This window comes from Rhopilema esculentum, chromosome 19 (genome assembly GCF_057945365.1).
Source record: "Rhopilema esculentum isolate cy_ngs chromosome 19, ASM5794536v1, whole genome shotgun sequence".
NCBI classification, from domain to species: Eukaryota; Metazoa; Cnidaria; class Scyphozoa; order Rhizostomeae; family Rhizostomatidae; genus Rhopilema; species Rhopilema esculentum.
The window spans coordinates 7,383,115-7,399,101 of NC_142833.1; the positions used below are offsets into that span (position 1 = coordinate 7,383,115).

The following is a 15,987-nucleotide window of genomic DNA, read 5'->3' on the forward strand; positions in this document are numbered from 1 at the left end:
GATTTGTGTTTATATTAATCCCAAAATGTACAAGAATAAGGACATTTTAGGTCTCAAAAATTAGGAAGCCAATTAAGAAACTTTTAGTATAAAAACGCAAAAATTTGGATGTCAAATTGAGAAACTTTTAGTACTTGCTGCTGATCCAAAAATGTGTTGTTTGTAATCCTGTATATGTGACGCAGCGTAAGGGTTGATTACTTAAATTTCTGCCCTTACAGTTCCTCGCATAAAATAAGAGGTAATTTATGAGGTTGCATACTTCAGTAAGTTTGTGCAAGGCGGTTTGGTATATTGTTATTGTTTGTTATATGTTCTTAGCAGCAAAGAGCATTTCTTTCTTTTTTGTAAGGTTAACAAGCTAAGCGTTAAGATTGTTTTTGTCACAGTGTAAGGTAGCAAAAATTGCGGTTCTATTAATTTGTCCAAAAACAAGGAGGTGGTGATTAAGCCCCTTGAAAATCAGATGTGGGAACCCCAATTTCTCCAGTTACAGAAGGTTCATTTTGATCTGCTGTGGCTCTCTACAAGTCGCGATCTTCTGGATTTCAGTAAGACCCCTGGCACCCATATTCTCTTTCATGTTGTCAGCAAAGCTAGTTTTATGACTTCCTTGTCCTCGTTTGTCATAATGCTTAGATGCAAATGACAAACAAGCATCAAAACCCAATCTTCCGAAATTTTTGGGAGGGGGAGGCAATCCCCCCTTGCCCTGCTTCCTCTCTATGCACGGCCTTGTATGACATTATATGCGACTGTACGGTATTGCTACATTCATTTCGCATCTTCAAGACCAAAATTAGTAAATCAAAAAGTAAGGCATCAAACCAAGTTTATAAATTCGTGTTCAACTTATGGAGTATTCTGTTAATTTTGCATCAAGGTTATAACAGATTTTAAACCTGTAAGAAAACAAAATTTCTAGGGAAACAATTTATTACAATTGGCTACAATTCGTTAGGAAATGAAACTTGTATTACAAAAATACATCACGCACCAATTATACGACAGGAGAAATAAAAATCTAAGTGACCAAAAACTGAAAAAATGTCACAGTAACTTCGTTTACTTCTTTTGCCTCGCTTTCAGGTTCTGGAACAGCTGCGCCTGTAAGTCCTTCTGTTTCTGCTGCTCACCAAGGCTGTTGACGGACCTGAGACGCGAAAAAATTGCCATGTAGTGTGAAAAAAGATAGCCAAAGGTAAGGTGACTTTGAATAAAAACAGACAAGGATACGGACAAAATTCTAAAAAGCAAAGCAAGAAATTGCAAACAAAGTCGAAATTTTCAATTACATAGAAGAAACAGTACCCATTCTAATGCCGTCTACCTCTGACATTCTATCTTAAATCTTCAAACAAAACTTAACGAGTAATAAGATATTGAATTTCACAATGATTACTTTAAAAGAAGCAACCGTTTTTCTGTACAGAACAATTTGAGAACACGAGCAGCGCCAATATCAGCCGTTCGGCAACTTGTACCAATGCATTCGCCCAATTTCTTTTCATTACCTGTTTCGTATATCTTAAAAAAATCCTTTCAAGCTAGGCCCATGTACCTAACAATTGCATGTTTGCTTAACAAAAACAGAAGAAGACATTCAAATTTTACCATTCAAATACCAATCAAGGCCCAGCTTTAAGATAAAGAACTACATGAACTACAATCATGGAACAAACTTAAACAAATTCATGGAACTAAACAGTTGCCTTTCCAAATGACTGCCAAACCATGTTTTCTTTCCTTTCTTGAAAATACGAAATGGGCATGAAAAGCAGCTCACCCTTCTCTTAGCAACGCCCATTATCATTGCCTCCCCCTCCCCATATGGATTTCCCTCCAATGAAATGGAACCGATGTCAATTTGTAGTCGTAAATTCAAACAGTGTTGGCTATTTCAAAGAAAATCTTTCATAATCGGGGACGTAGCACGTGGTAGAGTTGGTTGTATTTTGGACATGAAATAGAAAAGAGACAGCGGAGAGGCAGTCATCAGAGGACAAAACTGTATGCATACCTGAGTGACGCAACGATGTCCCTAGTTTTACCAAAATATATTTCATTAAGAGTATTTCGCATTTTGTTTTCCATGTCCTGAAATAATAAGCCAGAGTAAAAAATAATTTTAAACAAATCTCTAACTGTATGAGCGAGTGAAAAAATGCAAACTTACAAAGTCTTTTGATTAAAGGAAAACATCAAAAATGTACGCAGAGCAAGGCTGACAACTCTTATCTGGTCCAGATGTATATGAAAATGCAGTTTAGGCAGGATAAATAAAGGGGAGAAATGCTTAAAAGGGAACTGTCAGGAGTACCATTCCAACCATTATTATTATGGTAATATGCATCATTACATATATCCATGCTATGAAACGATGTTATGAAAAGATAAAAGATCTAAAGACCCAATTACTATCCGGCCCGGTTCAGTGCAATTCAATCAAAATAACAATTGGAAACAAAGTAACATATACATAAAACACAAAATCTTTTTCCAACGCGAATCTTTATAAATCGGAACTGATTTCAACTTCTTTCACAATATTCTCCACATTCCAAATGTCATTAACTAATAAAAGACTCCTGTTTCCGGGAGTAAGTCAGTTCTTGTAGCTTTCTTTATTAAAAAGGGGGCTTCACAGAGGTCCTCACAACTAACTAGACTATGTATTTCTTTAGCCCGACATTCTCGCACATACAACAGAAGAAAGTAAAATCAGTTTGTTAGAGAACTGCAGTGCTTGTAAAATATTTCTCTTTTCAAGCGCCTTTTAATGTTTTTACGAGAAAGAGGAATGCGCTAAATACAGTTTGGTGGAAGATTACATCAGTGGTAAAATGAAATAATTCTTATTAACATTTTTTATACCAGATAGTTAAAGCATCAAGCTTTCTGTTCATCAAAATGGAAACCTGACGAAGTGACATTTTTGTGTTTCTATTCCGCACTAAGTCCTATCATATTTCGCCCTTCTTTTATAGACAGATAAGTGTGTTGTGAAGGTTGTCTTTCAATAAAAAGTTCAAGCAAATGGGAGGGTTTGATAGTGCAAAATAGGCAGATGATGAAGTGCGTCTGACTTGGTTATTGCAAATTTAGCAGATGACGAAACTTCACAATTTATAAATCGTTATCACCTGGACCTCAAAGCAAATCCTATATCAAGGCTTTGCTTACAAAAATCCTAGTTAAATTTAGATATCTCCTATGGTGCACGTGCAGAACGTGCGCATTTCTGCCTATACAGCAGCAAGCACTTTATGACAGACCAGTAAACAGAAATTGTCATTAAATATTGATGAACAAAAGTAATCAGTAATCTAGATATCGATGAACAACAGCCTAAAGGCTGATTTCAACGAGGCGAATTTCGCACCGAATTCGCTGCGAATTCGCTGATAGTTCCACAAAACTCGGAAACAAATTACTTATATACTTGAAATTTTTCAATTTGGCTTTTCATTTAGACTTAATTTTCTGAGAGGAACTACTTGCAGCCCTAATGTACGCCGTCTAAACAAAGTCTTGTTTGTTTGTGTAACCAATTCCGTTAAGCAATTTATAGCTAATGTACAGTTGTCTTCTCTTCTTTGCAATTCAAAGTTTGTGCTTTAAGTCGTTGAGTTAATTAATCTACACCTTTGTATGTTAATAAGTTGCAAGTGGTCATTTCAATGCAAATATGCCTTGACCTGACTACATTTTCTAAGGAAGGGGTATTACATTCAATGGTAGAAATGGCAAGCACGTAAAACGTTCTAAGTCAAGGGCAAAACAGAATAAACGTTTATTGAACAACCAAATTCGAAAAAGATCCTGACCCTAGTGGGGCTGATGAAATTTTAATTCTTACGACAAGACGGATAAAACTTTGCAGATGCAACCTACCTCGACCATGCGACCAATGTTTACGATGTGGGGATTTGCGTCATTGACTGGGCTATCAGATTCAATCTATCAGAAAATGAATGACAGAGACCAGTTAGAACAAACTGCCATCGTCATTATTCCAAATAATTACAATAATTACCAAATAATTACCAAATAAAAAATCTGAGCAAGTTATCTGCTGGTTTCCACATCAAAACTTTCTACCAAACTTTAGAGAAACGTTCTCTTTAGTGGACCAATGGCTAAAACATTTAATTCTATGAAAGAAACATACATAAGTAAAGAAAAATGTTAGCTGGAGCAGCAATTTTTGGGAATCAAAAGGCCTTGAAATAATAAAAAGCCTTTTAAAACTGTTTAACCCACTGACACTAAAATTGTTTAATATACAAATTTCTAAACATTGCCCATTCTTCTATGCCAATTTTGAAACCATAACACCATTGATGATGATGATAATAATGAGCAATTTTTAATTGAAGATTTTTAAATTTTGGAAAAGGAAATAAAAATTCAAAGAAAATGGTCAATTTTACAATAAGGCCTACACATCATGAATTTTATTGGGTTGCTACCATAAGCCATGGGCTGATCCAAGTTTAATCTTCTAGCCTAACGCCTGACTGTGTTTGACACACAGTAATAATTTTGCCCCCATTTCCCCATGTTTTATTTGAAAAGTGCTGATCTCTTCAGCCTCCTTCAGATGCACATAAGACAAAAAATATAGCTACAAATGAATTTTACAACTGCCTCTTGTACAGCAAATCTGATCTGAATATTATTGTTAATAGCTTGATGTTTGAGGCAACAATATGCTTCTTGAACGATCAATAAGACTTAACAAGCAACTGCCTTAACTTTGACAAGCCTAATTTTCCCTCATCCTATCAAGTACTTTTTGTGCTTGCTTTTGTGCTTGCTTTGCTTTTTGTGCTTGATGAGTTTTGCTTTGGAATTCCTGGGTAAGTGTGTTTTGTTTCGCTAGGTAACTGAGTGTCTTTTCATTAAGCAGGTAGGACCAATATTGTATTTTGATATCAAGGTTTTGAATCTCCTTGATACCGATATGTAGAAAAATACAACCAATCATAAAAATTACCTGTCTTGTGAGACTGCCACCTAAATTCATTGTCCCAGATGCTTCTTTGCTGGTCTGTGTGTTTGAGTAAAAATTCATTAGTTATGGTGTATGTATAGGATTTCATTTGTCTGATTTTACTCAAGTTTGTTCATAAATGTAGCAAATACATCTACATATTAACCTAGAATGAACAAAAAAATTTGAAAATCCAATAACAGCAATATTATCAGTCATCTCTAATAAACTTCCAGCAATATTGATCATCATTCAAACAATCTCCGATACCAAGGCAATATTCTTCAACATTAACTTGGTAGAAAATCTGCAAGCTAAAACTGTAGTTCTTATGTATCAAAAACATCATAAACTAACTAGAAACATCAGTTGTTATCATGTTTCATGTCAGCTGATTAACATATTGCTGCAACATGGAAAATTTCAAACAAGTAACATGTTTTATACACAAATACTCATTTTGGAGTACCTGAAGCCAAAGCATAGCCGTTGATGTCAATTTGTAGTGTGCATTTCTCCCACCACCTCTTTCCTGTACTTCAACAACATGTATTGAATCCCAACACCCACGAATTTTCTTTGAACCATCACCAGCTACAAGATCATTAGAGTTAATCACTCACTATTTTAGCTTAAAAACAATCAACAGATACTGTTGATGATTAAGCCATTCGCCAATCAACAATTGGCCATTCAGTGGGTCTGATACAACTTGGGCGCTTATTGATTGGCTAATATTGATTGGCAGATGGCTCAAATCACTCAAGTATCTGTTGATTGTTTTTTAATACATATATCCATTCCAACTTATATGCAGATCATTTTGGACAATGTGCAAGATGTAATGGACTTTACTTGTGCTGCTGCACATGCAGTGCTTGTGTTGAATATGTGATTATTTGTTTCCGAATTTACCCTTGCATTCCTTGCACTTGTAAAAACATACAAAAATATAATCAATGCATGCAATTCAACAAGTGAAAATGATGTCTATTAGTATGGTTTTTAGCACATTATAGAAAATCTCCTAAATGAGCATCACACACAGAGCAAATTACAAAGGATTACTACCATCATACATGAAAAAACAATAACTGCAAAGAATGGCGTCTTTAAATAAGAATACTCAGGAAATAGAGAAATTCAAAGACAGGTCTGTCACTAGCTATTGGGTTTCCAAGTCCCATTTGCCAACAAGTTTGGAAACTTTCCGAATGGCAAGGAAATCTTTGTTTTTGCAATGAAATTTTTTTGCAAGGGGCTTGTCATACCCCACACGCCCACCGATAGTGATGGGCCTGTTCAAAGAACAATAAAGCAAGACCAAGAAAAATTTTGTTCTAGAAAACTGTCGGTTAACAAGTAGATATTATACACCCATTTGATAAAGAAGTTGAGCAATTCTTTTACCAAAGTAAGTTCTATCTATATCTTTATAGATCTCTTAGCAATACCTTTTTTGACAAGAATAACACCAGCAAAGCCATGATCCAAATCCCAAAGATATACAGATGAAACACCTCCCTCAAAGTACCTATGAAAAGACACAAATTTGTATATATTTAGCAAAATTGTTAAGGATACACAACCATCTTTGTTAAGGATACACAACCATTTTTGTAAATATGCTTCATAATTTGAAGCAGGAAATTCAACAATAAAATTCATGTTCCATGTTCTGGCAAGGGTCCATGTTCTGGCAACTTAAAATTCAATTTCAAAACAATAGTATCACATTTACAATCAAATACTGAACAGGAAGCAAAAAGAATGACAGATAGATCTAGTAAAAATATAAATTCCAGAACTTTTCCAGTGACTGAGATTATATTGGGAACACATACATAATTCTGTATTGATCAAAGGCTTGGTTTGCTTCAATTTCCATTTTTCTTAGTCGTTCTGATGGCATTGCCCCATCATCGAGGGGTGGATCATATGTGTTACTCCAAGGTGACCTATAAGAATCACCATCTCTGTTGTAATCACAAAGCAAATAGTCTTTGCCAGTTTCTTTGTCCCTTGCAATTTTCAATGGTTGATCAATGGAGGACAATAAATCTTCACAGAGTTTTGGGGCCTGAGAAATGCATAAATGAGAGTTTCTATCAACACATGCAGGAAAATGAGTAGTTTGATGCAACATGAACAGTAACTTATCAAAGACAACACACTGAGAAAACAAGTCAAAACAAGTAACAATTTAAGACAATTCTGTCTCCATATGCAGGGTTCATTGGCAATGATACTAATTGGAGACTAGATCTGAAGAATCACCAAAGCCATTGTGCTTACATATGAGAGTTCTACATAAAAAAGTTATGGCATACCCCTAAATAAAAGGATGAATTTGTGGAAAAAATCTGTCTCTTTGTGGGATTCACACGCAAAGCAATTAAGTGCATTTTAGCATCAAAGTCACAACAGACTTATTCTTGAAAACCTTGGAATAACATCATAATCACAAAACTGAAAATGGAAGAGTGATTTTTAGCAGATTTGAGGAAAAATACTCCAGGAAGAAAGATTTCTGTCTGTTTTTACTAAGAATGGGCAGCAACTAAAGAAAATCTAGCAATTTAAGTACCTCTGTTACAACAACATTATTAAAGTGATAAATGCTTAAATTTAAAAGCAACAAACCAAGTCAATTAGGTCACTGAGGTTCTTTTCGATTTGCTGGGGAGGCAGCCTTCGCATGAGATCAAGAGCACAGTCTAGTTGCTGATCAGTCTAAAAGGAAAGAGAGTTAGGAAATTTTTATCATCAACTGTTAAAATGATCATAAGCTGGAACATCATTTACTGCAATGATGAAATTAATTGCATTTGCATCTTCAACACTTGGATGAAATTAACTCCAAGGTTTGATTATCTTAGTTGTAATGTAAAGCATAAATAGAGTCTGGGAGTCATAGTTTTCAGATACACTGGTTTACCACAAAGCTGTTTTTTAAACAATCAACAGGTACATTGGTGACAAGGAGTAAGCTGGTGTGCCTGTTTTCCAATTTTGTTGATTTGTTTCCAAGCCTTATCAAAGATCAAAACTCTGTATAAGATAAGGAGCTCTACACCAAAAATAAACTGCATTTTCTCTTATAAACTCCAAATCTTAAATAAATGCCTCCCTCTAATAAATGTCTCCCATAAAATATAGAATGGAAACAAACACCCCTTTCTAATAGATGAATCTTCAATAAATGCTCCCTCTAATCAATGGCCCTTGCTAATTAATACCAAGCTTTATGCTAACTATAACCTAAAACTTCTTATTTAGATAACTATATATATATATATCAAACAAGCATGTAAAGTAGTTGGTTTATCACTGGCTTTAAAAAAAGTTAACAAACTTGGTCCCAGCTTCCTACAGCAATCCTTAATTAGTAACTGACATTCAGTGTGTTCATTGTCATGAGTTTATGTGTTTATAAAATGCCTACAGGTTAGAACCAGGCCAATCTAAAGGAGAAACTTAAGCTAGGACAACATAAGACTTTTCTGACAGGTTTAGAAAATGGCAATTTTGTTATGTACAACCTTCAACATAGAGTTCTGAATGTGGAACACAATACTCATCACTCCACAGACTAGATGAACTGGCATCTATTTTGGGACAGACTTAAAGTTAATTGTAAATAGTCACCAGGTTGTTATGTACCAATACTCCTTGTTGTATTGTCATGTTTATTTGCCTATGGTAAACTTTTTGCAGGCATGAATAAAAACAGAAGGTATGCTTATAATACCAAACACAGTTGGACAAAATTGTCCACAGTCGTTGGCAACTTGAAATCTAAAGTTAAAGTCACACTGATAAACACACTCAAGATCACAATCAGAGACTGATGGGTTTTTAAAAAATAAATCCTAATTGAAAATAATTACCTAAATTAGAATTATCTTTAGACAAAACTGTCAGCTTTTTAACTTTCAAAAAATTTGTCAAAAAATTTCCTCCTTACTAAAAAAATCTCTTCTATTCAAAAGATTTATTAAAATTAAAGATATCACAAAGAGGCTATAACAATTTCTGTCTACACTGGAGTATTTCATTAAGTTGCAATGACTACTTGCAAGAAAGTCAATGCAGCAAAACAACAATCTAGCTTTCAGGGTATGACAGTTTGGATTTTATAGATGTATAGTGATTACAGCTAACTTGTCCACTTGCAGATCTCCTTGACAAATTTTGTGGCACACAAACATGTGTTTTCCATAACAGAACTATATAAAATTCAAAATTTTAATTTTGTGTAAAACGCTATATTATCTTTATGCATGAATCTGTCATAATTTGCAGAAGAGTAAAGAGACATTTAAGAATCACGGGGCATGTTTTACGCGCGGTCTAAATTAAATAAGAATCAATTTGATTTAACCTTACTAACCCTTCAATAGTGAGATGGGTTAGGGGGTTGCCAATTGGTCAAAGCAACCAATCAATGCATTCTCTGCTCAAAATATTTTCTATTTGCATCAAGTTACATTTGTTCATCAGTTGAAATTAAAACTGTGATGATCATTAGAATTAAAATGTTCCTAAAGGTTGTTGTAAAGTATACTTCATGTTTTTGCTTATAAATGCTTCTGCTTTCAATTTCTCCTGCTTTCTAAGTCTTCTGTTCAATTGATTACCCTGCTTAGCCTTCACCCAAGTAGCTCAAAAAATTTTTCACAAACAATGTTGTGTTCATCCCCCTGCGAAAACCCAACCATGGTTCATGGCCCAACCATAGTTTGCAATGGTCATACCATGGTTGAGCCGTGATCCTGACAAGTGCTGACCATGGTTAGTGACCATGGTTGAGCAATGAAAGAAGATTTTGCCTGCAATGATTTTAATTTGTTGGTTCTTGGAAAATATGAATCCTCAACTGTCTAAAAAGTTATCCTCAATAGAAATATAAGAAGAAGTAACAGTTTTCTGTATTTTTTATCATTTTCCATGTAACCATGTCTGACCATGTCGAGACCATGGTCCATGTCTCAAGACACAACTCAGTCAATAGGGGGGGGGTTTATGTGCTTGGTTTCTGATACCTTCAAATTGAAAGATTAAATTTTCCTTGTCTCACTATTAATTTCCTTCATTTATTCTGAATGGCAAGAGTTTTACATAAACATGGTCTAACCGTTGCTAAACCATGGTCCATTTATCAACTGATATTCATAAAATGGCAAAGAACTTCTAAATTAAACAGCTTGATATCCACTAGTTTTGTTTCATGGACACATTTCCTTATTTTTAAGCCATAGAAAAATTATTTTCTTTGAATTTGAGATGTTTTATGAAAATTTGGCCTGACCATTGCTGACCCATTGCTGAACCATGGTCCATTTATTAATTGACATTTCTTAAAATGGCAAAGAATTTTTAGATTAAATAGTTTGATTTCTACTATATTTGTTTTGTGGACATATTTCCTTGTTTTTAAGCCATAGAAAAATTATTTTTTTGAATTTGAAATGTTTTATGAAAATTTGGCCTGACCATTGCTGACCCATTGCTGAACCATGGTCAATTTATTAATTGACATTTCTTAAAATGGCAAAGAATTTTTAAATTAAATTCAAATTCAAAAGCAAGATCAAGCCCCCTGTCCCCTTCAAAGTCAAGAAAATTTCTAACAATAAAGATGGGCTCCACCCCCTATGTCCCTACAAGAAGTCTCCACTGTTTAAAATCCTGGTATTTTCTTCCTTTCCTACTAAGAAATTTTTGCCTATAAGTAATTTTTTGCATGGTTATATGTTTCATTATTAAACAGGCACCAGGGAGCTTTGAGACAGTGAGGGTTTTAAAGAAGTGGGGGCTAAAACCTTTTAAAAAGAGGCTTTCCTGGTAGTTTATTACTTAATATTTGACATTTTTAGCAGCCCCCCTGCCCCCCCCCCCTGCTATGCGGTGCCTGTTAAGTTGGGTATTCCAAGATTAGCTTTGTTTTGTAGACATATTTCCTTGCTTTCAAATAAGAAAACATTTATTTCCTATGGATTTAAATTTTCTTATGCATGCAATCATGGTTTGACCATCGCTAAACCATGGCTCAACCAACAAGCAACTGCCATTTTTGAGCGCGCTTTTTCAAACACAAGATGGCCGTTTGGATTGCAGTTCGATCATCTATCAGTGCGTTCACCTTTGCGATTCATGTACGCAGCAAAAACAAGATAATTTTTTAAAAGGTTTGTGCAGTTGGGAAGTTTGTTGATTATGTTGAAAGCTTCATCGTAAAGAACTGCTAGGTAACATAGCGTATTTAATGTTAGGCCCGGACAGATCTAGAGGACTTGGGACCCTTTTTCTGACCGAAAGTATTGTTGCGAGTGATGCAAGATTTCGAAATAAGAACGTTTTTGTGGAGCAATTTGATGATGGATAACGTTTGATCCCGATAAAAAGATATATACGGATAGATCGCGTTTACACGGTGCCGTACAACTTTTGATAAGGAAAGACTTCCCGTTCATTACGAGTACGGATAAACCAGACTTTTCACATTGAACAGCTTCAGTTTAAACTCTCCTCGCACCAGAGTTTATTTAAAGAATTTTGAAAATTTAGTAAATTGGACTTTATGGGCGTTGTCTTTCTAAATTTTTAACGACCACGCCCCTTCTACTATCAGGGTATACTCCAATTTAACTTAAACTTTTTTTGATAAAATTCTTTAAATGTTTTTGTACAAAATCTTTTATTCCAGATTCGCATTAAGAGCAAAAATTTTTGTCTACTTGAAAATTTTCATAATGTTTTTGGTCACAACATTGATTTTTTTATGACATTAGAAAACTTTCATTAGGAATTTGACCGTGATTGATAGCTAAGGGGGTAAAGTTTCACCTGGAACAATTATTGTTGTGAAACCCCTTACAAGTTCATACTTCAATTCTCTGTAAAAATTAGAACACAAGCAGAAACAGTATGAAAGATTGTATCCGGAAGTGACTTGCGAGCTTTATGCACTTCAATGCACGATTATGATGCCCTGGAAGCAGGCCTGGCTTCAGGAAATTTTTTTGGGAGGGTGCAAGTGTTTATCCACCGAATACATTTTGGCATTATTACACTCTGGTAATGCGACTGGTGCATTGTGCTTCGCAGTTTCAGAGATGGGGCCACAAAACTGAGGCTGGGGGGTTAAGAATCAAGTTCAGTGACATAGTAGGACCCGCCATGGTTGGGTCAGACGCGAAAGAAATTTTTTGAAATTAAGCCTTCTAGGATGGCTAGAAATGCATCTCCCAGACTAAAATTGTCTCTGGTTTTGTCAAATATCTTGGGATTAATCTTCTTCTGTGATGTTCCTGAAAATTCTCTTCTGGATCCACGGAAAACTGAACTCCAGAACTTTTAAATATCTTTGAATGTTTTTAAAAATTACATGAAGTACAATTTTCTACAAAAAAGTTTATCTACCCGTCAAAATCCCAATTTTACTGACTAAAATCCCAATTTTACCGACTAAAACACAAATGCCTATTCTTGTGTTACACCCCCCCCCCACACACCCCCATGAAACCAGCCCTGTCTGGAAGCCCCATTCTACAGATTGTGAGAGGCTAGTATTTGTATACAGTCTCATGAAAACAAGTTCAAGAACTGCATGTTAAGCCTGAACTTTGCCAAACTTTACGCACACTTTTCATCCTAGATAAGATGCCTTTTTTAAAAATTGATCAGGAACCTTGAAGTGCTCTAACCAGCAACAAATAAAAATATGATATCAAGCAAAGTGAGCTTTTTTGTGAAAAGCAAAGCTTTGCATTAAAATTTACTGTGTCAGAACCTTGATGAGCTCAAAGAGAGATTCTCTTTGAGAGTGCTTACAGCAGGAGTTCATGAAGTGCAGAAGCAAGAGGAATCTTAAAGAAGAAAAAAAGCAAAAGTGAACCATGGCTTGATCATGGTTGGTTGATATGTTTGAACCATGGTTTGATCATGGTCAAGAGACATGGTTGAATCATGGTTTGATCATGGCCAAAAAACATGGTTGAATCATGGTTCGATCATGGTCAAGTGACATGGTTGAACCATGTTTCAACCATGTTTCAAACCAAGTTTACAAGCATTATGCAATTCCTGTAAAAATTCAAATTTGTATTTTCAAAAATTCAAATGTTTATATGGTTGAACCCCGATTTGACCTAAATTGGTAAAATGATTAGATGACATGGTCTAACCATGGAAAAACATGGTTGAAACACATTTGTTGAGCATGGTTAAGCCATGGTTCAACCATGAACAGGTAACCATGTATTGGCTATGGTCTGACCATGGTTTAAACTGAAATCATAAAAAGAACTGAAAATTTCAAAATTGTTTAAAATAATCCTGAACATTTCAGCTTTCAATATTGCTCAAGCAAATTTATGAAAAAGTAAAAATTTTGAATTTTAGACATGGTTCAGCAATGGTTGAGCAATGGGTCCCATTGGAAATTCGTGGTTCTACCATGGTTAACCATGGTCATTTCGTTGCTCAACCATGGTGGGAAATGGTTGAAAACCATGGTGTAACCATGGTGTCACCATTGTCAGCCATGGTTGAGCAATGGTTTTTTCGCAGGGGTCATAAGTTCATTTGAAGGTTTGATTTTGAAAAACCCCTCAAATCTGAAGGTCAAAGTACAGCACTGACTGATACATACAGACTGTTATCAATATGCTTGTTCAAACATGAAGTTTTGCATTAAGCTCTTCTGCCATCATTCTTATCATAGGCTTACACTCTTTCTTCAAACATTGTAGTTCTAAAACTGCTTATTGTTTTGATGAAAAAGTAAGCCTTCCCTTTCAAAGAAATCACACATAAACTCAATATAAAATAAACCTCATTCTGCATAAGTTAATGGAAACTGGAAAATGGAAACTTAAGGGTAAGGGTGATGAGCCTAAATTGTAGGTACATCTCTAGTAACTCATAGGGCCTAGAATACACGATATAAGAGTATAGTGGGTTTATATTGCTGATTAATTATGTAGATTAAAGATAGTGGAAAGGCTACAGCAGATAAACTTATAACTTCTCTATAAATTTTATCGTCAATATTTCATCGGAAAATGCGCATGTAACCAAACTCCAACAGCTCTAAGTTTATAAATAATACGTTCTGGTTTCGTCAAATTTTGTAAGTTGAAGCGAGCCGTCGAAATCGTACTACAAAAGTTGAACCTGTTCTTCAGAAATTGTACAGTAAGTTGCTTTGATGCTAGAACCTAAGTTTTGTCTCCAAAACAGAGTGAAACGGCAAGATTTCTACGGCCTAGCCCTTTTACAAGGGTTTTGGCAAATCTGCTTCCGCTCAGAATTAAGAATAAAATTACATTACTAATGAGGTTAATGTCATAATTTTCCTTACCATCTTGTACTCCAATTTTCGAACAATTGCAAAATTTTATTTTCTTCGCAGAAGGTAAAAATCTGCGTGGGTAGAGCCAATCTATTTCTTCACTGCTCCGGCTCAATTTCCACCCCAAGGACCCGCACTACAAAATGGCTGCCGCCCAGGAAAGGCGGATTGTCAATCAAGTACACAAACAGACCAATCAAATGTCAACAAAACACATAATCACTATTCCCTATCAATCTAATCGATAAATCACTCAACAAAGCAGCGCTTATTTGCTTTCGAGCGATCAAAATACATTATTTTGTAGATTCCGTTGTTACTGATCATGATTAATGCAACTGAACTAAAAAACAAACTGAATCGTACCTTAACGAGATCTTTAAAACACGCCTATCCAAGATTGTTGTCTTATTGGAAAATCGTGGGGCTGAGCCCCTTTCCCTCTAACAAAAAATAAAACCTGAAATCCTTCCACTCTACAGTAGCGATAACATCTTTACACTACATCAAAATATAGAATCACTGACTTGAATGAAATCTCTTTAATACCTTTGCTCCATTTACTAAGTTGTTAATACATACAAAAGGTCTTCAACTATGGTATTCGTGGTTAATTTCTAAACATTGCTATTTTATCATCACCTTACTCTAGGGACAAGGCCAAGTAAAATGTAAATTGTGATGACCGTTCCTCTGATTTATTGTTTGTTTTCGTGTTGTATTACAGGGTTGTTCGTTGAGCCACATGCTGTTTCATAGCCGTGTATTTCTTATATTCACAATAAAAGATCACAATAGAGATTTACAAAACAATTTACTATGCAACTATAGGATACTACTTTGACGATACCCCGGGAAGCATAAAGCTATGACTACCCCAGAGCCATTTAAACACAAAAATTAAAATTAAGACTTCGATGTTAAAAAACACAACTTTAAAGAAAAACAAATAAATACAAAGAAAAGAAGAACACTTTTAATTAAACGGGACATGGTGGTTGCATCTGTTTGGTTTATTACGGAGTGTTTAAATTGTCAATCGACAACATCTGTATTCAGCCAGTTCCTACTAAACGATTTGAATTCCTTTATTGATGAAACTTCAAGAATGTCTCACCTCAAGGCGATGTTAGAACAAGTACGTGGCTTTAGGCTGATGATCTAATTTTACTTTCACATACGGTTCCAAAGCTCAGCTGATTATCTTCCACCGTTTGATAAAATCCGTTTGTTTATTGACGAAATGAAAGAAATGGTCTTTGAAAGGGAGCACTACACTCTTAATAAGAACCAGATAATTTTTGCCGAGCCTCGATGTTCTTGACTTTTTGAGAATTTTAGGCTCAAATGTTCTTGAAGTTGTTTTTATTTTAGGAGTGATTTTTTTGCAAACATTTGAGAAGTTGATTGGAATCGAAATGCATTGGAATCTTTAGCCATTGAAATGCAGAAATCTGAAGAAAAATTGAGATTAGGCAATTTGTTAGTTTTTTGCAGCTATTTCCCTGTCTAAATCAAGTGTGTGCAATAGCATTGGATTTGTTCCCAACTTTTTGCAGTCTTAAAGTAACTATGGTTAGAGAAAAGGGGATACACCCCAACAAATATAGCAAATGAATCTATAGAAATGATA

At 35.1% G+C, this 15,987-nt stretch overlaps 1 protein-coding gene across 1 annotated transcript; it reads right to left on the bottom strand.

The window, feature by feature from the left end:
- Positions 1–827: 827 nt before the first annotated feature.
- On the bottom strand, positions 828–14,523 carry LOC135687993 (F-actin-capping protein subunit beta isoforms 1 and 2). Its single transcript, XM_065204662.2, has 9 exons — positions 14,364–14,523; positions 7,640–7,729; positions 6,841–7,076; positions 6,451–6,530; positions 5,466–5,590; positions 5,000–5,053; positions 3,895–3,960; positions 2,021–2,097; positions 828–1,153 (listed from the first exon to the last, which is right to left on the bottom strand). Exons 1-9 carry the CDS (start codon positions 14,364–14,366, stop codon positions 1,066–1,068), a joined length of 819 nt encoding a protein of 272 aa, XP_065060734.2. The 5' UTR covers positions 14,367–14,523; the 3' UTR covers positions 828–1,065.
- Between the last annotated feature and the right edge of the window lie 1,464 nt (positions 14,524–15,987).

Bases quoted from the DNA above. Each gene is read 5' to 3' on its own strand.
- LOC135687993 (XM_065204662.2), bottom strand. The intron at 6,531-6,840 runs GTATGTGTTCCC...GTCTTTTCATAG, and splicing joins TTTGATCAATACAGAATTAT to GTACTTTGAGGGAGGTGTTT. The intron at 3,961-4,999 runs GTAATTTTTATG...ATTTTCTGATAG, and splicing joins GTGGCAGTCTCACAAGACAG to ATTGAATCTGATAGCCCAGT.